This window comes from Anolis sagrei, chromosome 5, assembly GCF_037176765.1.
Source record: "Anolis sagrei isolate rAnoSag1 chromosome 5, rAnoSag1.mat, whole genome shotgun sequence".
Lineage (NCBI taxonomy): Eukaryota > Metazoa > Chordata > Lepidosauria > Squamata > Dactyloidae > Anolis > Anolis sagrei.
Genome location: NC_090025.1, coordinates 175478796 through 175502064, shown reverse-complemented (window position 1 = coordinate 175502064; position 23269 = coordinate 175478796). Strand labels below are relative to the sequence as shown.

The following is a 23269-nucleotide window of genomic DNA, read 5'->3' as shown; positions in this document are numbered from 1 at the left end:
AGTTTGAATAATGTCTTAGGGGAGACGTCCTACTTTCTTCATGTAACAAGCTTTACTTTTTCTTGAATCAGCAACAGCATGATGATCATGTATCATGTTCAGAAACCAATGTAGTTTCCATTTACAGCTGCAATCTTCAAATTGTTTAAACAAGCAAGAAAGACGTTTCCCAGAATTTCAGGACAGTCTAATTGGCCATAAAACGACATCAGGAGTGATCAGTTATAGCTCAACACAAAATCTAAATTAGATGTCAAGGTCTTCAATACAGAGGAGTACAGCAGAACTCTAAGGAAGATGGCTGAGAGAGAGATAATTTTGGAAAAGGTGCAGAGGTAAATAAAAAGACTCGGGATTTTCTATAACACAATTCAAGTTTATTCCATTCATTCTTGCAACACAAACACAGTATCATTTAGCAATCTGATGTCTATGAACCATGATAATGATAAACCAAACTGTGTCAAAATAGTTACATTGTGGAAAGGTCAAATATCAAAATGCACAAAGCACTACTTTTCTTCTGTCACTGGGTAGAAAGATATGATTGTTTCTTCATTTATAAAATATCAGACTGTTCTGCTTGAGATTTTGCATGCAACACTGCAACTGCTCGACTAGGACATTCCACTCTTACCAGCTTCTTCTATTGACCAATTAACCCATTTAGTACTGCACTGAAGAACAAAAACTAAGTTATGAAAGCAATGCTTATACAAAGGGGAGCAAAAAGCTTTAAGACCATAAGTCAGAACTTTAAAATGGTATTTGCAAGTAGGGAGATTAGTGCTGAATTTAACTTGGAATACTTTTCAAACCTCATATTAGCTAATGGGCCTCAAAAGTGTTCACAATCTAAGAGCCAGTATGAGACATTGGTAGTCACGATTTTTAGTTCTGCAGAAAATCAGGATATCAATAGCACATGATCTCTGTTTTTTAAAAAAGTCCAGTTAGCTTTACTTAATGTTTAATATAGAACCCAGCGGCCTAGATACAGTTAACTGCAGAAACACTTCATTGGTTTTAAGAACAAGTATTTGTATATATTTTAACTATTCTGTTTAAATGACTAAAAGTGACTTGATATCTATTCATCATGATCCATTTTCTTAAATGAAATGTGTAGGAAGGGAAGTGAGATGACTATGGGGAGAAAAGATGCAAGTAGGTAGAGAAGCTCAGACACTGAATTGCTAGAAAAAAAGCTCAAAGTGATTCAATTTTATATAAGGACTACAGGTGACTTTTGTAATAATTAGCTATGAAGCAATAGTTACGAATTTCACCTTTAAAACAAAACAATCATTTCATTTTATGTGAGAAGAATTTTCAAGTGGACTAGGTCAACTCTAAGCAACAATATCTGGTTTTAAATTTAATCAGATTTTAACAGCACTTTGGCTGTAAAACAGAAAAGAGAACACGTGTGTGCTTACACAAACTCTGCATGCAACACTTTTATTTTAACGTGACATTCCTGCCTTAGCTAAAAAATAGATTATATGGTTGCACTTTTAAGACTGTCTTTAGATAATTAACTTTGTTCTCCTCCTAGCTGTAGAACATGAATGTTATGGATGGTAATAAGGGGCAAATAAAATACTGTTTAAATTATAAGATTAGTCTAGTTTCACATTGCCTATGGAGAATGTATTCTTAATTCTGTTTTGACAAGACTATTAACAGTAAATATTTGCTTGTATTCTTGAATTCAAAAGAAATACTTTAAAAATTGAAAAAAAGAATACATTCAATACAATGAAATGTGTGGACACCAGAGTAATTGGATGACAATCAAGATACAATATTGCACAGATAGATGCAAAGCCAGTGGAGGTTTCACTGGAAAGTTTTTTAACATCATGATACAAAACCTATCCACATTTCTGAACATGAATATCCAAATACTGTTTGTCCTGGCATCCCTAAATTGACATATTTGTATATTACAAAGCCTTATGCATGAAATGTCCCTTAAAAAGCTATCATGAAGCATATTTGCGAAATGAGCTGTATAAACAAACAGGCTTTACCAGGCTGTAAATGCAACATGTCATTATTTCCTTTGGGAACATGACCCTTCAACCTGCTGTACTATTCTTCCAGACCCAATGCCATAATAGTGAATCAGAATTTATTTCAAAAATTCATGCAATTTATGAGATAAAGGTTAAAGCTAGGACAAAGAAAGCTTCTGCCTTCTTTAAGAAAATAAAATGAACTTAAATTGATAGTCATTTCTTCTTTAGTAGTTAAGATGTTTTGTGTCTAAACCGTGAAGGGAAAAACAACCATCCTCTAGCACCAATGGGTCTGGAGCAGTCAAGTTTGTTCCAGTATATTTTATGATGTGCTGGGTGAGGAAGTTCCATCTGGGAGCCTTTAAGATAACTCTTTTCCAGAATTAGGCATTGTGTATCATCTGGCTGGTTCTCAACTAAATGTCTTGGATGGTGGAAAACAACCATGATTTGGATCACCCCTTAGTACCCCTGGCTGGAGATGTAGCCGTACTTTTACTGTACAGTCCTTATTAAAACAGGAAGTCACAAATTAGCATGGCATCCAGTTGTTAAGTTCTTGGACCTTAGAAGCAAGCGTCTCTTGCTTAAGGCACAAGGACTACAGAAAAGCTGCTCCACTGCCTTGATTGGTAGATGGCAGCAGAACAGCACTGGGCAACCCCTGCCTTGACAAGTTGGAAAAAATACAGAATAGATCATCCATCTCACAATTTTTCAGCATGTCTTAGCAGAACAAGAGAAGCTCATTAGGTTGCATGTCAGATCACATTCTTCTCCCGTTGCCCAAGAAGGTTCAATTTTGCGAGAAATGGGGAAGGACTTCAATTATATGGGTTTCTACTCTCTCTTCTCTGATAAAGGTACATAACTAGTCTGATTTACTGTGATTTTCCTCCCTCTCCAATATTTAGCTGAAGAAGCTGGAAGATACAAAGAGTGATAGACAGGCAGCAGTGTGAGGCCACAGGAGAGACATTAGATCTCAGTCCATCCGTCACTGGAGAAGAGCTTTGATTGCCTGATTGTCAGTGGCTTCAAAGGCAGTTAGTCCATCTGGCCCTCTCACTGTCTTATCAGCACCCTGTAAAGAGATAAGAGCTGTCACTTTAGAGAAAGAGGTGGAAGAACAGGTTGCTTACCTGTGTAACTATGGTTCTTCAAATGGCCATCTGTGCAAGAGATTCCGAAAAAAATTCTATTTTTTTTTTAATGGAATAGATACAGAGTTTCCTATGTGAACAAGGGGGATTACATGCACCAAAACCACTTTGTAATGAGAAAATCCTGGAACATTTGCAGACACCTATCTAAGCTAAGAATTTTAAATAATTTACTGTGATTTTCTTACTTTACAGTTTCCATGGAATTTTTTCAGCTAGAGTTGCATGTTTGATTACTACAGTGTGTATTTAAATATGAGATTTGAAAGAGGTAACTTCATAACCATTCAGCATTGGAAAGATAGGTTTTAAGTAATTCCACATTTCACACAGCATATTAAGTTGTAGCTTAAGCAAATTTGTGAAAACTACATTTTATTATAGTATGCACACACTTTTATATCTCAGGTACTTAAATAATCCAGAAGGTTTTAAGAGTATTAACACATACTGATTTTTAACCAAAAGATTCAGCAACAGTTGTCTTAAGGTGCCAGCTAACATCCAGGAAAATATTAACTGCCAGAACTCAAAAATATACTAAATAATAATAACAACAACAGCAGCAGGAGTAACAGTTTAGTCTCTAATATCGACTAAACCCAATTGGTATATTAGCTAGAACAAACTTAATCAATAGGGTTTACATAAATATTGGCTTACTATTCAGCAACTTATTTAATGGGTATTGTCTAGGCAAGAACAGCAATTGGCTTCAGAATCATGGTCAATAATAGAAGAAAGTGAATTAAAAATACTTTCCAAATATAGCCATACTCACTCACTACTCATACCAAGCAACCTGTGCTTCAACTAAAATGTATATACATTAGAATTTGATCATGTATTTTGTACAGACTGGTAAATGACATCCAAGACTCAAAGTACACTTTGTGCTGAAGTTAAGAAAAAGCCAATAAAAATGGAATCCAAGTAATTATGAACTCTATACCCAGAAGAGACCCTTTGGGGCTCTTTATAAAACCAGCCTTGTGTAGCATTCCCTACACACTCACGTGCAAATATAAAACAGTCTGAAAAGATCACATTCTCCAACAGTTACTATCTGGGAGATGCACCCATTTAAGAGACAACCAAACATCAAAAATACCAAATCCTTTAAAATACTTCAAACACACGATTGATGCAAACAAAATGCATATTGTTACCACAGTCACACCTGTGCAATAATCTCGGAGCATTCAGACTACTGTTGCTATGTAAAGAGAGCAGCCAAAACTTGCAGTAAGCCAAGGGGAGAAGAAATAAACATGCAGAGCACTAATAATTGGTTAAAATAATTATTGTAATTATTCTCCTTTCTGTCCAAGACTGAAAATCTTTCTGGCTGATTTCTGCCAGGAATTGGATACCCAGGACATGGAATTCTGAGACCTTACTTTGACAAGGTGTAAAATAAGAGCATGCACAATGTTGATAGGTAAACCAGGAGATGATGTTTTAACAGCAGCCTGGTCACAGTGGGACAATATAAAAGTTAGAAAGTTATGTAGTCTAAAAGGACTATCTTGAATAGGATGGAAGATGATTAAACTTTTTTGTTTGGCCAGTATAATAATGCAATAAATTTAATTTTGGTTACTGTCATTAATATACGTTATCAAAATGTAGACAGACAAAGAAACTTGTATGATTGAATACTAACAGTTTAGGCTGATCTGTAAAATTTGGGAACCAGTCCTGTGATGTTGATAACTTGCAATTTCTCAAATGAAACCTCTTTAATCACAAAAGGTGAAGCCAAAACAAGTCAAATTACTACAGGTTTATTGTGTGGCAAATGAAGGATTTTGTAAACTCAATGTGTGATAGAATTGATATTTTAAGTATGCACAACACATTTAACATCATGTAGATTCCTTTGTTTTCAGCAAGTACTTTCAAAGCTCTATCACTGCTGTCCTCATTTGCTGTGAGAAGGAAGGGCATGTTTTCTACAGTTCTATAATGTACTTGAAAATATTATTCATCATTTGCCATGCTTCTGGACTGCTCATGCTTTCTGTGACTTAATGCTTTCTGACCTGTCAAATGCTAACCCTGGGCAAAAACCAAATCCAGTTTGCTGCAGTTGGCAGACAAGCAGATTGGGGGAAAAGGCCAGTGGAACAAGACGCAGTAAGCATAGTTCATTGTATAGAAGTTTTAAAGTAGGGATGGGCAAAGAGCAGTACACAGGCTCTATTTATTATTTGTATTTTACTGAAAATTACCCTTTTCTACACTTTTAGGTCAGATTTGATTATATAATGAAGGACTGTTAGATACTTAAAAGTCAGGATTTCAGAAGTTTGCTTGATTTGAAGCTTAATATGGGCTAGTAATGTCCTTGATTTTAAGGAGTAGCAGCTTTTCTTCTCAGAGGAAAATGATGTTATAGTAAGTAAGTCCCCAATTATTGGTTTTGGCATGCATATAGTAAGTGTACACATGCTGGACTACAAAATCTAGGTGAGCATGAGAGCTAAATTATGTTTTGGAGATTTTGTTACCCTGGTCTGAGTTCTGATCCATGCACACAGAATAGTCTAATAACAGTCTAAAAGAAAAGTTGCTTTTGTCCTTCAACTTAGATGGCCTTTTCATTGCTTTATCTACCTTTGTGTTTTAAAGATGTCAGGCAGGTTGAAGCACTATAAGTATACAAGTGCGGCCCAAAGATATTTAATGACTCCACTCTGTCAAAATCATGGCTGTAATAGACTAGAGCCAAACACTATGATTAGTGTGTCAGCATCATCTGAGAACACTCAATCACCTGCAATCTTAGCATTTGAAGTTTTCCAAGTACACCTTACTTTATGGTGAAATAATAAATCTATTTCAACTTGTCACTTTTCACATTTTAGAGGAAAAAATATTTCAGGAGTATGGTATTACAGAGAACACAAAAGGAACAGAGGGTGAAAGAAACAATATACAGTTTGAGTGTTCATGCAGTACTTGCAAAAAGAGCTTTAAGTTGAAAATAAGTTGTTTCTGTTAAATTGTACAGTGGGTGGTATTTATGCTTATATTCACATTATATTATGAAGGATATATAGATTTCTTTTTATAAAAAATGCTCATGGCAAGTTGAAATGATGCATCTTGACCTTTAAAGGCAAAGAGTCAGAGAGGATTCCTATCTGATCTAGAAATTTCAGCAATGCTGCTAGAATATAGGGAAGGATACAAAAGAGAACTGGAATAATGCTTTAAAAAGGTCCATAAGGCCAAGTGATTTGAGAATGATTTAGCAATAAAATGGTCTGGCAGAGGAATATCATCATGCATGATTGGCAACAGTCTGGTGGTAACAGCAAACATGACAATCCCATCCAAAATGTCTACAGCAGGGCCGAAGTAGACATTTGACATTCAGCTTGTGAAGTGACAAGCACAGGCAAGGAAAATTTATACCTCCCCTATCCATTGTTTTTTCTCTGTATGCCCTTCCCCACTTTGCAGGTGTTCGACAGCAATTCATGGATGCAGCAAACACATGCCTGGAATCGTGACTGGGAAAAGGGATTATAGAAGATAGGCAGTAGTTATTTCATCAGATGTAAGAAGTCAAAAGCTATTTAGATTTTTAGTAATAAATTTTGGCACCATCACAACTTATTTTTAACATAACAGACTCACACTGTTGTGATTGAAATACTTCGTAAATCGGGTCAGAAACGGAAAAAATGATTCTCTCCAGTAAACTGCCTCTTCTTTTTTCATTGTTTTCCCACCATAGTCAATATGAAGTTTGTAAAACCTGATGTGATACTTAAAATAAAGATTACTGAGCAGTACTGGCATAATGGGTAATTTTGGAGGCCAATGATTTCTCACCTATTTCTATTATGAGTCTATAAATTTATTCTATAAATTAAAAAAAGTCAAAATGCTGCTTTGAACTAGTCTTAATATTTTATCCAAATGCTTTTAGTTATTTTTTAACCCCATTGTTGTTGTTTACAACACTACAATATTTTGTCAACAGAACCAAAGTGGTGCCTTGCACCTGTGAGAAAAAAAGTTCCTTAAAAATGCTTGTATTTTCCAGTTTGAAAAAGATGTAGTACCTACACACAGAAATCGATGCTAAGTAGAATAACATAACTATTTTATCTATAACTTAGTTTCAAAATCTGAAATGCTTTATTATCTAAATTGCTTTTCTTTATATGCTGTCCTGAGATCCCATGATATAGGGCTAGATAAAAATTTCTTAATTAATAAATCATGGCTGCTTAGACATTGGTTATCTGGACACTCTGACTACCATATCTTTGCAAAATAGCATCATTTGTTTATAAACTGAGGATCCGAAGATGAATATTACTAGGCAATCTCTTCTTTTGTCTCTTTTTAAAATTAAAACCCTATAGATGTTACACTATTTTGCACAGTACCTACAGTATATTAGGTATTTTATTAAAGTGATTATGACGACATTTTGGAAAGCAAAACTTGTATCAGTCACATTTAAAATTCTCACCTTTGACAGGAGTAACTTCACACAAGAGACATGGCCTTCATAAACTGCTGAAAGAAGTGGAGTGATATTGTGTTTGTCTGGAGCCTGTAAAAAGAAGAATTGAAGTTGAAGAATTCTTAGTGGACCATATATAACTTATTATAGACTAGCTGTAATACAGCTCTAACAGTATTAAAACAGCATGACATTAGCAAGAATATACAGAACTCTGGATGCACAAGAAACTGTCAGCACAATTTTCTCTTACTTGATGATATAGAAATCTAATTCTTGGCATCTTCCAAAAAACATGCTATTGCCCAGAAAATCTATTTATAACCAGTTATAACTAACTAAAACCAGAATACTTCCTGCCTAAGCATTTAACTAAATATGAGATTACTAAAAATGTGGATTCTGACAGAAAAGGCAGGTAGGAAAGAGACTGTTTATGGAGATTGTTTTGGTCTTTGCTCCACAAAACCCTTTCCTTTGCACAGTATACATTTCGGAAAAGATTAGTTTCTATTTCAGATTATGGCTTGGGGAAAAAGTGACTTTACATGGTGCTCGGGGAGAAAAGTACGAGCATTCTTTGTTCATCCGACCCCACAAATACTGCCATCTCCACCCATGTTTGTAAAAAAGGGAGGGCAGGATTTTTTTTGCCTTGTATCAAAGAGATCCATCCCACGGTTAGTGAAATATGTGACTTCAAATGAGCTATGGATATATTTCTATTTCCCAAAATCGTAGTGGCAAAAACATATTTCCTTCTAATTTATTAGACAGAACACCTGTAGACAAAAATCTTCCAAAATACACTTAATTTCCCTAAAATGCATTATAAATCTTAAATACCTCTATTTTTTTATGAAAATCTAGGATAAAATATACATGAGGAAACATTTCAATATAAAATGTAGTTATTTTGCAAAAAGTACTTTCCAAGATTATTACAAGATGAAAAAATATTCTGGAAAACTAATATGAAAGCCAATTTATTTGACCTCTTAAGATATCACAGTGGATTATATTATATGCTATCATTGAGGTAAAAACCTTAACTCCAATCATGTGTGTGATATTCTACTGAACTGTTCGATGTTTAAACTATCAAGAGTAACCCATCGACATAATGAAGGTTAGAGATAGAAAGGTTCCTCAAACTACTAAACATAGCATATACTCACTTTCCATCATCTCTCTACAATCCACTTTATGTATTTAGAACACATGCAAAACACATTTGACAAGTTGCAACACTAAAATAAAAACAATTTGTGTGTGCACTGGGGCAATCATGTCTCAATATTGTGAATTTTAAACACTACCATTTGTCTCCAACCCTCAAACAGAACTTTGTCAAAGCTTGAGTGATTTTAATCAACATACATTAATATCAGCTCCCTTTAGTAGAAGGAATTCCAGGATCTCGAGCTGTCCACAATCTGCTGCATAGTGAAGAGGTTTTCTCCCACCTTCCAATGTCCGATTAACATCTTCACCCTTCAATATTAAGAAAGTATTAAGAAAGGTTTGGCATGTAACATAGTGCAATAGATGGATGATTATCGGAATGGCCTGAATGCGGATAATGTGGTTTTATAGTTGTAACTGCAATGTTTTATATGTTTTAATGCTCTCAATCTTGTTTAAAATTTTAACTGAAATGTTTATTTAATTGTTTATTGGATGTATATTGTTTTCAAAGCACTGAATTATTGCCTATGCTGTAAGCCGCCTTGAGTCTCCCTCGGGGTTGAGAAAGGCGGAATAAAAATACAGCAAATAAATAAATAAATAAATGTTACTTAAAAAATAGTGCTTTGTGAAATGTAACTTTTTAATCACAGCAATAAAATGATACACAGTCAAAGGAGAATTCACTATTGCTTGAATACAAACTGGTTCAAGCAATAGGGCTTTCTTCCACCTTACTCCAAAACAGAAACCTACAAGGAAGAATGGAAACAGTACCATGAGAAAAAAAAGTTTTAACATTCCACCCTAAACCATTATTTGCAGGCAGTAAAACAAGGAATGAACACTTGCATAAAATAGTATTTCTAGAGCAATGTTGAGATGATTGCTGGCAAAACATCCTATACCTCAAGAATCTAGGTCTTTTTAAATCTAGCAGCACTATGGAGATTGGATTCATTTTAGCATAGTAATAAATAAAGAATAAAAAATTATTTAATCCCCTCCCCCTCTCCCCAAAGGGACTTGGGGCTGCCTACATCAAGCAATAATACAAAATATAAGCAATACATGATAGACAACAATAACAAAAATAATTATCATTTAGTACAATTTAAAATACCATAAGTATTAATACATAACAAATTAAAAGCTATTTTTCCTGTAAAAACAATCTAAATATATATCACCATTTAGCCAGCCTTGCCTATCAAGCTTTCAAGCAGTTATAATTAACAATCTCATGGTCATTACAAATTCTGACTAATAGTTTCCAATAAAATCTAGCCTTTCTCAAAGGCTTGCTTACATAACCAAGTTTTAGCTCCCTCCTAAAGATTGAGCTTTTGTACAAATCTACAAAAGCATGAGCTTTTGTAGATTTCATATCACTTCAGATGGACTAGAGCCTTGGTTCCCAATGTGGGCACATGTTCCACAAGGGGGAGTGGGTTGATTTTTATGGTTCTAGAGGCCTCGTATACTCTCTCTCTCTCTCTGTATATATATATACAGAGAGAGAGAGGGAGACAGACAGACATATAGTATAGTGACATATACATTTTTAAATTAAAACCAGAATGTACATGAGGAAAGCCATAATAATAATAATAATAATAATAATCTATATAAATAAAAATGCCTTTTCCACAGTCATGCTGTTTAGTATGCTTTAGGTAAAGGACAGAAAATAGTAATGCTCTACTACTACCAAATAGTAGTAAATACACACCACTGATATGATCATCACGGAATTATGCATTAAGGAATTGTAAGTTGCCCCGAGATCTTTTGGGGAGATAGTTGTTGCTGTTGCTGCTATTATTATTGTTGTTGTTGTTGTTGTTGTTATTATTATTATTATTATTATTATTATGTGTCTATATATATGACAGAAAAAGGATCACCTGGTGGCAGTTGGAACTTGAGGTCAAATAGATAACACATTTTAAGAGCTCTGACTAATAACTATACAATGAGACACAATGGACTGCAATTCCCATCACCATAACACTTAAATACCCCACCTAAAAGTTGGCTGCACATTCCAAGTTCACCATTTTCCTAATATAGGGTGACCATGTTTCCTCAAAAAGCAAAGAGAAAGAAGCAAACTCACAAAAGCCCTAATTATTACTTCTTTCCTGGTTGAGAATTCTGGAAATGCTCAACATACCTTTCAGTTCCCAGAATTCAAAGACTTAATGAAAGATACTGTGCTTCTCATTCTGAGTAACACTCTTGATAAAGTCTAATCATTTAAATTCCTCTGTTCATCTGCCATCACAAATTATAAGAGTGAATTAAATTTTATTGTCTTTATCCGTTCAATGCACTATAGCATCAGCCCATTAAAAAACACAATGAATAAATTTAATGATAAATCATTTAATTGTGCAATTCTAAGTTTATAATTTAAAATGCTTATTACTTTTCATTCCAATTATTAAGTCAAGCCAACTATCTGTACTTCTGACTCTGCCTTTTACATTTCTCTATTGTTCCACTAGAAGATTATTTCTTTTGAAAAATGAATTCAGTCAAATTGTTACAGAATGCTCATCAGCACTAATGCCTTAATCCCTTGAGACTGCTGGATGCACACCTTTTGGTCTGATGACACTCGTTCCTTTTCTGAACATCAAGTGGTCGCATATAGATGTTAAACAACAGAGGGGAGAGAATGGCCCCCTGAGAGACCCCACAAGATAGAGGGGACCTCTCCGAGACCAGGCCTCCCCTCTCCACTCGCTGTCCACGGTTGTGAAGAAAGGAGGACAGCCAATTTAAAGCTGTCCCCCTGACTCCAGCAACAGCAAGGCGGTGGGTCAAAAGATTGTGGTCAACTGTGTCAAATGCTGCTGTCATGGAGTTCTCGCCACACGCCCTCTAGCTGTCTCTTTTTCCGCTTCATCAGTTGATGTTCCTCGATAAACCAAGGAGACCGATTTGGGTGGGGTCGGAGAAGGCGTCCAGGGGCGATCTCGTTGAGTGCATTGGATAGCCTGATGTTCCATATGTCCACCTGCACATCGAGTCGTTGGCAGGCTCCAGATCACTCAGAGCATTCTGGAACCTACTGGGTTCCACAAGTCTCCTTGAGTGAGCCCAAATTGGCTCGGCGCCCTTGCAGGGTGGGTAGGCGTGCTCCAACCGGACTCTCAGAGCACAGTGATCCAACCATGGAACCTCTATAGTAGAGGCTTGGGTCACTTAAATTCCTGCGCTGAAAATCAGATCTAGTGTGTATCCCGCCTGATGTGTATATATTTGATATGACTGTGCTCCAAAGATGGAAAAGATATTGCAGTTTATACTGAAAGTTACCAAGGATTTACATGACTTGGACATTTCATTGCACATCTGCACATTGTTCTGATTAAAAGGTTTTCTGAAGCATGTGGATCTCCTCCTTCTTTTTCCTCTTTGATGTAGGAACTTATCCCTATTCCTTCCATTATATTTATGCCCAAGTACTAAATTTGCCATTACAGTAGCAAAATCCAGGAACGCAGTTATTTGTTAACTCAATTATAACTATATTGCTTTCTGTATTACATGAAACAGCAGTTAATTAAACCCAATGTCACATTAGATCAGCAGCCAGTGCATTGTGCATGGTAAAGACAGAAGTTCCCGGATCATAGAGAAAGACTAATTTTATTTTATTTCTTTAAAAAAAAGAGCACACAATTCAGTGTACAGCATCCTCTCTGCTGCTTTTACACTTATCAATGAGTAGGAATGATAGAAGCACACGTGTTTGTAATAGCGATACTATAGGGACAGATTGCCTTGCTACACTTGTCCTGTTTTGCAGCTAGTTACCTTATTTAGCCCATAAATATATTTTTCTCAGCAGATCTCCAACACTGGATGTAATCTGAATGGCTTAAGACATACAAACCACATTTGCTATTTAACACCTGACTTTCCATCTTCAGAAATAATTCAGCCAGTTCTGCATTTGGTCTTAAACTACCCAGAATTTTGAAGCTAGGTCTCACAGGCTGAAGGTCAAGCCTTTGGTTCCTTGTTTGATGACTGTATAACTTTTTCCTGATCTCAATTACACTTTTAGGTACTGATATTTCTGGTGACAGAGAGCTGTATACAACAGTTCTTACGTTATTTGCTCATATCTATACCACCTTTTTCCAATACTGAGATGCAAGACTGCTTATTTTTTATATAATATTTCTGTATTGTGTCCAAGACAGGGCTCTCAAAGTGATGAACAAATAAAAACCAATTAAAACAACAAAAATATAAAAAACAATTTAAAATGTAGTACAACACTATTTAAAACTCATAATAACAGTCTAAAAGTAATTATAGAATCCAGTGTTAAGACATCAATTTCAAATACTGATGCCATTATTGTTTTGGCTGTCTTCTGGTAACTAAAAGAAAGAGGGAGGCAGTCTAACCTCCCTTTGTTTATTTTCCACAATGAAGGCACTGCTACAAAGAAAACCTGTGTATCCATCAGTCTAACTTCACAATGTGGTGTGACAAACAACAGGGTCTGCTCTGAAGATATCACATTTCTGGCAGGCTCACATGAGAGGAAGTTGCCTCTCAGATATCTAAGTCGTATACAGGTTTGTAGGGCAACACTGGGACCTTGAATTGATCCTGGAAGCAGATTGGACGCCAGTGAATTTCTTGCAGAACCAGTATTACATGATTTCTAAAATGGCACACTTGGTCGCTGCTGTACTTTTTAAGGGTAGTCCTAAGTACAGTGTGTTATACTGGTAATCTAATTGGGAGGTAATTAAGATGTGAACCACTATGGCCAGAGCCTTCCTTCCCCAAGAAATGGTGAGGCAGATACAGACGTACTACTGAGCACTTCATAGCTTTCCAGGAGAACTGTCAGATCTATGGGCATCTCCGTGTTACAAACATGCTCCTTCAGAGGAAACACAACTCCACCTAGGGCCAGCTGTGAAAAGAACTGGTTCCAAGTTGATTTTCCTACTGAACATCAGCTGCACTTCAGTGTTGTCTGGGATAAGTCTCAGTCTAGTAGCCTGCATCCAGTCCTTTACCATATCCAGACAACAATTCAGTTCTACCATATCCTCTATATGCAATAGTCAATGGTATTAAATACTGCTCAAATATTCAGAAGAATCAACAGTAACACACTTCTCCTATCAAACCCCTGGTGTAGGTCATCCACCAAGCAATCAGAACTATTTATGTCCCATAACCAGGCATGAATCCTGACTGGAATGTGTCCATGTAATCTGTTTCAAACAAGGAAGCCTGAAGTTGTGTTGCCACCACTTTTTCTCTAGATTGCAAAGGAGATATTTACAAACTGGGATATTAACCTAGGGGATCTAATGAACATTTTTTTACCCAACAAAGGTCTTACAATTGCTTCTTTTAGAGAAGGTGGAACATAAACATATTTATTATTATTATTTGCAGCATTTGTATACTGCCCTTCTTAATCTCAGAGCAGGGGACTCAGAGAAGTTCAGTGTTGGCAACAAGTCAATACCATCAATAAAAACGGTATAAATCATCAAAATTGACCCTCTTCTTTCAAAGAATTTTTAACCTTCACTATCCAACATGTCTGTCCTCCTTTGGCATCTTCAGTTAGCTAGCAAAGATATGGGTCTAACAAACAAATGGTTAGTTTCATCATTATGAGCAACAGTAAAATATCTATAAAAGTTATTTTAAGACAACTGAAAAATCCATAAAATTAAAACAACTTAAAATGTATTAAAACACAAAACAAAAATGAAAAAGTATAACTTCATTAAACTTTCACTGCTATCAATTTCTCAAAGCCTCTATAATTTGTTGGTAAAGAGGGAGTTCCAACTCAGTAAACCCATCTAACAGTTGTTCCCATCTAATGTTCTGGGAAGAAGATGAGACTTAGGATCTTTCCACACAGCCATATAATGTGATTGGAACCGGCATTAGGCCTCCCTAAGCTGGCCTCCATGGTGGGAGGCTGGCCGTACAGTACAGCCATGCTGAAACCGGTTCAGCAGGGCCAGTGGGAATAAGCAGTGCCTTCCTACCCTCTTGCACTTCAACCTCTCCCTGCCCCTGACAAAAAATCTTTCTTACCATCATTGCAGGGCCTGCACTTCCTGGATCAGCATTAGCCAGGACACAGCAGAGCTTTGGAGCAGTAAACCCCCTCCCCTCTTCCAAAGGTTCATGTAGTCCTGAATAAGTGCAGAATACTGTATAAAGTGCACAGCACCCTATAATTAATAGTTTGACACCACCTTAACTTCCATGGCTCAATGCTATGAAATAATGTGATTTATAGTTTTACAAGAGTGTTAGTGCCTTGTCAGACTATGAATCCAAGGATTTCATTGCACTGAACTATGGCAGTTTAAGTGGTGTTAAACTGAATTAATTCTGCAGTGTAGATGCACCTACAATACCAACTCACTATTCATATTCTCTCCACATGGCTACTAAATAGAGATAAGAACTTTGTTCCATTCATTCTGCTGTGGTGAGTTCTCATCTGCAATACATGACAAACCTATTTAGTAGGGTAGTGGGCACAGGAATGGCCCATGTCATATTTTGAGAGCTGCAGGCGCAGCTTTGTCTCATCTTAATACAAATACAAAACCACCACATTGCAGTTACTTTACAGGCTTCTCAAAATGATGGGTGACACTATGTTCACATTCCACTCTTTCATGTAGGAAAGCACTAATAAAGTAGCAAAGGGTGGGAAAGTTTCCAAGTCAATCTGTGATTAGGGTGAGTCTCAATTCAAAGTGCAATTCATTACAAATAAAGCTCTAAACAGTTCGGGCCCTGCCTAGCTTTGTGACTGCATCCCCCTCTATGAACCTGCATGAGCATTAAGATCTGCCAGGAAGGCCCTCCTTATGGTCCCGCATTCATCACAAGTGTGATTGTTGGAGACAAAGGAGAGGGCCTTCTCAGTGGTGGTTCCCCAGCTTTGAAACATCCTCCCCAGGGAGATTAGGCAGGTCCCCACACTGCCCTCCTTCCATAGGGATCTGAAGATTTGGATGTTTAAACAAGCCTTTGAGAATGTCTAGTCCCAATGGTCCTCAACCAATGAGACAGCACTGCACTTTCGTCCCATTCCCTTGTCTTGTTTACAGTTGGCCCATGTCTTATGATAGTTGTCACCACAGGTTATTTGGCATTGTTCTGAGTTTTAGACAGGCCTTATATTTCAGGATCTGATCCCAGGTTTATGGCAGTTAATCTGTTTATTCCAGATTAACTGGCAGTACAACCTCATACAATCCAGTTTAAAGCACAAAACCTGGGATCACATCCTGGGATATAGGGCCTGTCTGGTGTTTTGCCAGTTCCTTCCTCTGATACACAGCCCACAGCACCTGGTATTCATCAGCAGTCTCTCCTCCAAGCAGAGTATAACTTGTTTAGTTTTCAAGATTAGACAGGGCTTGACTAGTATACTGAACCCAATGTGAAACATGGTCCACTCACAAGGGTGGGCGTGGGCTAGGCCTCTCCCATCTTTCTGCCGTCAGTATGAGTTAGAATAGGCATGGGCAAACTTGGGGCCCTCCGAGTATTTTGGACTTCAACTCCCACCATTCCTAACAGCCTACTAGAACTTTAAGATCATCAGGAAGGCCCTGCTCTCGGTCCCACCCTCTTCACAAATGTGATTGGTGGGGACGAAAAAGGGACTTCTCAGTGGTGGTTCCTCCCCAGCAACATCAGACAGACCACATCTCCTCTGTTTTTTAGGAAAAAAAGCTGAAGATCTGGCTTTGCACACAAGCATTTCAAGAATAAGTCACTACGGGTTTCAACACTGTGTAAATAAGGATTATGGGCAAGGATTTTGGATGAATGGAACTATGCACTTTATATGTTAATTTGTATACTGTTTTATATCAACTGTTAATTGGTTTTAACGGAGAGATGTTTTATAGTTTTATTGTTGATTTTAATGGCACTGAATTTCTTGCCGGAGTTGCAAGCTGCCTTGAGTCCTCCTGGGTGGTGAGAAAGCCGGGGAAGAAATGAAGTAAACAAATAAATAATCATAGAATTGGAAGAGACCTCGTCGGCCATCCAGTCCAAGAAACAGGGAAATCACATTCAAAGCACTCCTGACAGATGGCCACCTAGCCTCTGCTTAAAAGCCTCCACCACACCCCGGGACAGAGAGTTCCACTGCTGAACAGCTCTCACAGTTAGGAAATTGTTCCTAATGTTCGTTCAGGTGGAATCTCCTGCAGTTTGAAGCCACTGTTCTGTGTCCTAATCTCCAAGGCAGTAGAAAACACACTTGCTCCCTCCTCCCTAAAGCTTTCCCTCACATCTTTGGAGAGTGACCATATATTCTATTATTGTTGTTCCACCTACACTGTTTTCCCCACCTTATTGAAAGTTTAACTCCATTGTTCAGCCCCCTACGAGCGCCTTCCCTACAAATTGCACTTTTCATTGCTATCTCATTCAGAGCTTTATCATTTTATGTCATACATCTGGCTCGCCCACTATGTTTGATTTTCTATTATGTTATTTTGTTTTCTATTATGTTATTTTATTTGATTGGCTTATTTTTACTGTGATGTTATTTTGTTGTTTATATTTTATGTTGCTGTAGTGTATTGCTGGGCCTGGCCTCCTGTAAGCCGTTCCGAGTCCCCTTTGGGGAGATTGTGGCGGGGTATAAATAAAGTTTTTTATTATTGTTGTTATCTTTATACATTTACTTTACTTTATTCTTATACTTATACTTTATTCTCTCAGCCTTCTCTTCTGAAGGCTAAACACGCCCAGCTTTTTAAACTGCTCCTCATAGGGCTTGTACTCCAGACTCTTGATCATTCTAGTCGCCCTTTTCTGGACACATTTCAGCTTGTCAACATCTCCTTTATTATTTACTTATTATTATTTACGACATTTATATGGCGCCCTTCTCACCCAGAAGGGGACTCAAGAGTGGATTACAAGATATATATACATACAATACATTATATTATTATCATAGTACAATACCAGTATTAAATATTACTATATTGTACTATACCACTATATTGTAGTATTATTAGTAATATTACATGTAATAAAAATATATAATTATAATACCTTATTAGTAGTAGTATTATATTGCATTACATTACTTTGAACTGTGATGCCCAGAATTGCACACAGTATTTCTAACCAAGGCAGAATAGAGGGAAAGCATGAATTCCCTGGATCTAGACACTATACTCCTACTGACGTAGGCCATTGGCTTTCTTTGCCGCTGCATCACATTGCTGGCTCATGTTTAAGTTGTTGTCCACAAGGACTCCAAGATCTTTTCCACATGTACTGCTCTTGAGCCATGCGTCTCCCATTCTGTATCTTTGCATTTCATTTTTTCTAAGTGGAGTATCTTGCATTTGTCACTGTTGAACTTCATTTTGTTAGTTTTGGCCCATCTCTCGAATCTGTGGCCCTTGTGGTCTCCTCCAACTCTATGATTCTATGAGAGAGTTGAGTTCTTCGTGAAGCATATGATGTACTTTGATGTAGTTTGGTTCTATCAAATGATGGATGATTTCAGCTAATAAACCAAAAAATAAAAAACTGCAATATCCAGTTATTTAACGAATTCACAAGGTGGTATATCCATATATTCCATTATAATACCTTATTACTAGTAGTATTATATTGCATTACATTACTTTAAACTGAGTTATTGACAAGCTGGAATGTGTCCAGAGGAGGGCGACTAAAATGATCAAGGGTCTGGAGAACAAGCCCTATGAAGAGCAGCTTAAGGAGCTGGGCATGTTTAGCCTGAAGAAGAGAAGGATGAGAGGAGATATGATAGCCATGTATAAATAAATATGTGAGGAAGCCACAGGGAGGAGGGAGCAAGCTTGTTTACTGCTTCCATGGAGATTAGGACACAGAACAATGGCTTCAAACTACAAGAAAGGAGATTCTATCTGAACATGGCACCACAAGATGCAGAGCCAACCTTCAGAAATGGGGCTACAAAGTGGAATCCTCGACATGCAAGTGTGGAGAGGAGCAAACCACTGACCACCTGCTGCAATGTAACCTGAGCCCTGCTACATGCACAATGGAGGACCTCCTTGCAGCAACACCAGAAGCACTCCAAGTGGACAGATACTGGTCAAAGGACATTTAATCAACTACCAAATTCACAAATTTTGTATTTTGTCTGTTTGTTTGCTTTGTTCTGTTAGAAATGTAATATAATTGACTGGTCACCCTGACACGACAAACAAATACAAATAAATATCTGAACATGAGGAAGAACTTCCTGACTGTGAGAGCCATTCAGCAGTGGAACTCTCTGCCCCGGAGTGTGGTGGAGGCTCCTTCTTTGGAAGCTTTTAAACAGAGGCTGGATGGCCATCTGTCAGGGGTGATTTGAATGCAATATTCCCGCTTCTTGGCAGGGAGTTGGACTGGATGGCCCATGAGGTCTCTTCCAACTCTTTGATTCTATGATCTAGGTGTGCTTTGCTTAAGGCAGAATAGAGGATAGCATGACTTATTTTATTTATTTATTTATTTCGGTTACTTCTACCCCGCCTTTCTCACCCCGAAGGCGACTCAGGGCGGCTTACAAAGGCACAATTCGATGCCAGCATCACATAACAGTAGTAAAACAAACAGCATCAATTAACAGTTAAACAACCATCCCTGCATTACAACAATAAAACCAGTAAAACTAAATTACAACATTACAACAATAAAACCAATACAAACCCAATTACTCCTCATTGACAGTCAGCGTTCGCTATCTCATAGTCCAAATTCCATTTCCACATTGTCAGTCCTGTCAGTCCTAATCGTCTGATTGTCCTTATCTAGTTGTCAGATTGCCCAAAGGCCTGGTCCCACAACCACGTCTTTACTTTCCTCCTGAAGGAGAGGAGGGATGTTGATGCCCTAATTTCCCCCGGGAGTGAGTTCCACAGGTGAGGGGCCACCACTGAGAAGGCCCTGCTCCTCGTCCCCACCAACCTTAGTTGTGATAGCAGTGGGGTCGAGAGCAGGGCCTCCCCAGATGATCTCAAACTCCGGGGTGGGACTTCTCTGGATAAATAAGTAAGTTTGCCCATGCCTGGGTTAGTTTGCACATGCTCCACAATCCCCAAACCCTCCTCTTCCTTCGTTTAGAAAAAAACAAAACAAAACCCCAAAGCTTTACTAATCCCCACTGGAAGCGGTGATCCTTCTCCAACACCACACCCCTCGCGCATGTGTTTCCGGTGTCAGCGCTTGAGCAGGTAATGTAACACAAAAGCCCCCCTTACGAAGAGCGGGGTGAGCATCCGTTGCAAAACCCCGACCCCCATCTGCCTAAGAGAATCCAACAAAACTGGACAAGCAGATGCTCTCGTTACATCCCCAGAGACTGCCGTTAACATGACGTCAAAACCCGACCGAATCCGCTCAATTTTATCCGCGAAGAATCGAGCAAATGCTTCACAGTGAGCCATATTTACCATATTATATGGTAAATTTGTGTACTGCATAGTGTATATTGTATTGTATTTTGTGAATTGTTAGGCATCGAATTGTGCCTTTTTGTAAGCCACCCTGAGTCCCCCCTAGGGGGTTGAGAAGGGCGGGGTAGAAGCACTCCAAATAAATAATAATAATAATTTCCTGACTGTGAGAGCCGTTCAGCAGTGGAACTCTCTGCCCCGGAGTGTGGTGGAGGCTCCTTCTTTGGAAGCTTTTAAACAGAGGCTGGATGGCCATCTGTCAGGGGTGATTTGAATGCAATATTCCTGCTTCTTGGCAGAATGGGGTTGGACTGGATGGCCCATGAGGTCTCTTCCAACTCTTTGATTCTATGATCCAGGTGTGCTCTGCTTAAGGCAGAATAGAGGATAGCATGACTTATTTATTTCGGTTACTTCTACCCCGCCCTTCTCACCCCGAAGGGGACTCAGGGCGGCTTACAAGAGGCACAATTCGATGCCAGCACAACATAACAGTAGTAAAACAAATAGCATCAATTAACAGTTAAAGAACCATCCCTGCATTACAACAATACAACCAGTAAAACCAATACAAACCCAATTACTCCTTGTTGACAGTCAGCGTTCGCTATCTCATAGTCCAAATTCCATTTCCACATTGTCAGTCCTAATCGTCTGATTGTCCTTATCTAGTCAGATTGCCCAAAGGCCTAGTCCCACAACCACATCTTTACTTTCCTCCTGAAGGAGAGGAGGGATATTGATGCCCTAATTTCCCCCGGGAGTGAGTTCCACAGGTGAGGGGCCACCACTGAGAAGGCCCTGCTCCTCGTCCCCACCAACCTTAGTTGTGATAGCAGTGGGGTCGAGAGCAGGGCCTCCCAAGATGATCTCAAACTCCGGGGTGGGACTTCTCTGGATAAATAAGTAAGTTTGCCCATGCCTGGGTTAGTTTGCACATGCCCCACAATCCCCTTCGTTGAGAAAAAAACCCCCAAAGCTTTACTAATCCCCACTGGAAGCGGTGATCCTTCTCCTTCGACACCACACCCCTGGCGCATGTGTTTCCGGTGTCAGCGCTTGAGCAGGTGACGTAACACAAAAGCACCCCTTACCAAGAGTGGGGTGAGCGTCCCTTGTCAAACCCGGACCCCCATCTGCCTAAGAGGCGGGAGGGAGCCCAAGCAAGGCCCAGAAGGGAAGGACGCCGCGCCTCCCTCTCCCTCCCTCAGCCTGGCTTCTCCCCCTCCCCGGCCTCACCTTGGCCACGTAGTCCTTCACCTCGTCCAGGTCTCCGTTCTTGAGGGCCCACATGAACTCCTTGTCAGACATGGCGGGGGTGGGGCTGGAAGGGGATGCGGCTCAGGCTCAGAGGAGGAAGAGGAAGAGGAGGAAAGGCAGGCGGGGCCTAGGCTTCGCCGGAAAGGGGCGCGGTGGCGGTTTAGGCCTCTGGCGGCGCCTCCACGGGCGTGACTGCCTGCCAACGGCTCTTCCTCCTCAAGGAGTGGGGGAAGGGCCGAGAAACCCGACGCCCGGCATTAACCTCTTGCGTCCGCCTGTGGCGCGTGCCTGCCGACACTTCCAAGGGGCTTCCGTCCCTCGCCACAGACCTAATGCCACTTCCGCTCCGCGACTCGTTGGTGCCGCCCACGGAGAGAGAGAGAGAAAGAGAAGGAGGGGGGAAAAGAAGTGAGGCAAGCGCGCGAGTCTGCGCATGCGCCGCGGAGTAAAGCACCTTCGTGTCCCCGCCCCCCTTTTCATCCTCGTAAGGAGATACAGAGCTTCTTTTATTGCGCATGCGTAGAGAGGAGCGTCAAGTCGCTCCTGGAAACCACACCGAGATGGCAAGGGATTGCGCGCATGCGCTTACAAGAAGTGTGGGCTTGTTCATGCTACAGCGGCCGATAGGAGTGCGCATGCGCTTACAAGAAGTCGCCTTCATGCTACAGAGGCCGATAAGAGTGCGCATGCGCTTACAAGAAGTCTGGGCTTCATGCTACAGCGGCCAATAGGAGTACGCATGCGCTTACAAGAAGTTTCATGCTACAGCGGCCGATAGGATTGCGCATGCGCTTACAAGAAGTTTCATGCTACAGCGGCCGATAGGAGTGCGCATGCGCTTACAAGAAGTCTGGGCTGCTTCATGCTACAGCGGTCGATAGGAGTACGCATGCGCAAATATCCAGGCTCTACTATAGGGACTGCATTGATTTGGGCTATCTTTCCTTTCATTGATGGTTTTAGATCAGACATGGGCAAACTTTGGCTCTCCAGTTTGGCTCTTCAACTACAGGCTGTTAGGAATTGTGGGAGTTGAAGTCCAAAACACCTGGAGGGCCGAAGTTTGCCCATGCCTGTTTTGAATAGTTTCCCATTCATTTAGAATGGGATCACATCTAGAATACTCTGGAATACATCCTGATGGTTTCAAAGGGACTTTCTGCTAGTATTTATTTATTTATTTACCTTACTTATATACCGCTGTTCTCAGCCCGAAGGCGTCTCACAGCGGTTCACAACAAGAGACAGCAGAATTCAATGTTACAGTATAAAAGCAGTTATCAACTTAATACAATTGCACAATTAATAAACAATTAACAATTACTACAATAGCCATTCATCTTTCAGAGTGCTGGCCATATTATTATTTATATCCTGCTTTATCTCTCCATTGTTGTTCATTCGTTCAGTCATCTCCAACTCTTCGTGACCTCATGGACCATCCCACGCCAGAGCTCCCTGTCGGCTGTCACCACCCCCAGCTCCTTCAAGGTCAGTCCAGTCACTTCAAGGATGCCATCCATCCATCTTGCACTTGGTCGGCCCCTCTTCCTTATCTCTCCATATGAAGACTCAAATAATAATAATAATAATAACAATAATAAGAGTTTGGGAGCATAATACTCCTGACCTCACAATCGT

General features: G+C 39.3%; 1 protein-coding gene across 1 annotated transcript; it reads right to left on the bottom strand.

Moving 5' to 3' along the window:
* Positions 1-355: 355 nt before the first annotated feature.
* On the bottom strand, positions 356-22024 carry MTPN (myotrophin). The gene is made up of 4 exons (XM_060776815.2): positions 21608-22024; positions 9057-9170; positions 7683-7766; positions 356-3108 (listed from the first exon to the last, which is right to left on the bottom strand). The coding sequence occupies exons 1-4, from the start codon at positions 21677-21679 to the stop codon at positions 3022-3024; spliced, it is 357 nt and encodes a 118-aa protein (XP_060632798.2). The 5' UTR covers positions 21680-22024; the 3' UTR covers positions 356-3021.
* Positions 22025-23269: the final 1245 nt, after the last annotated feature.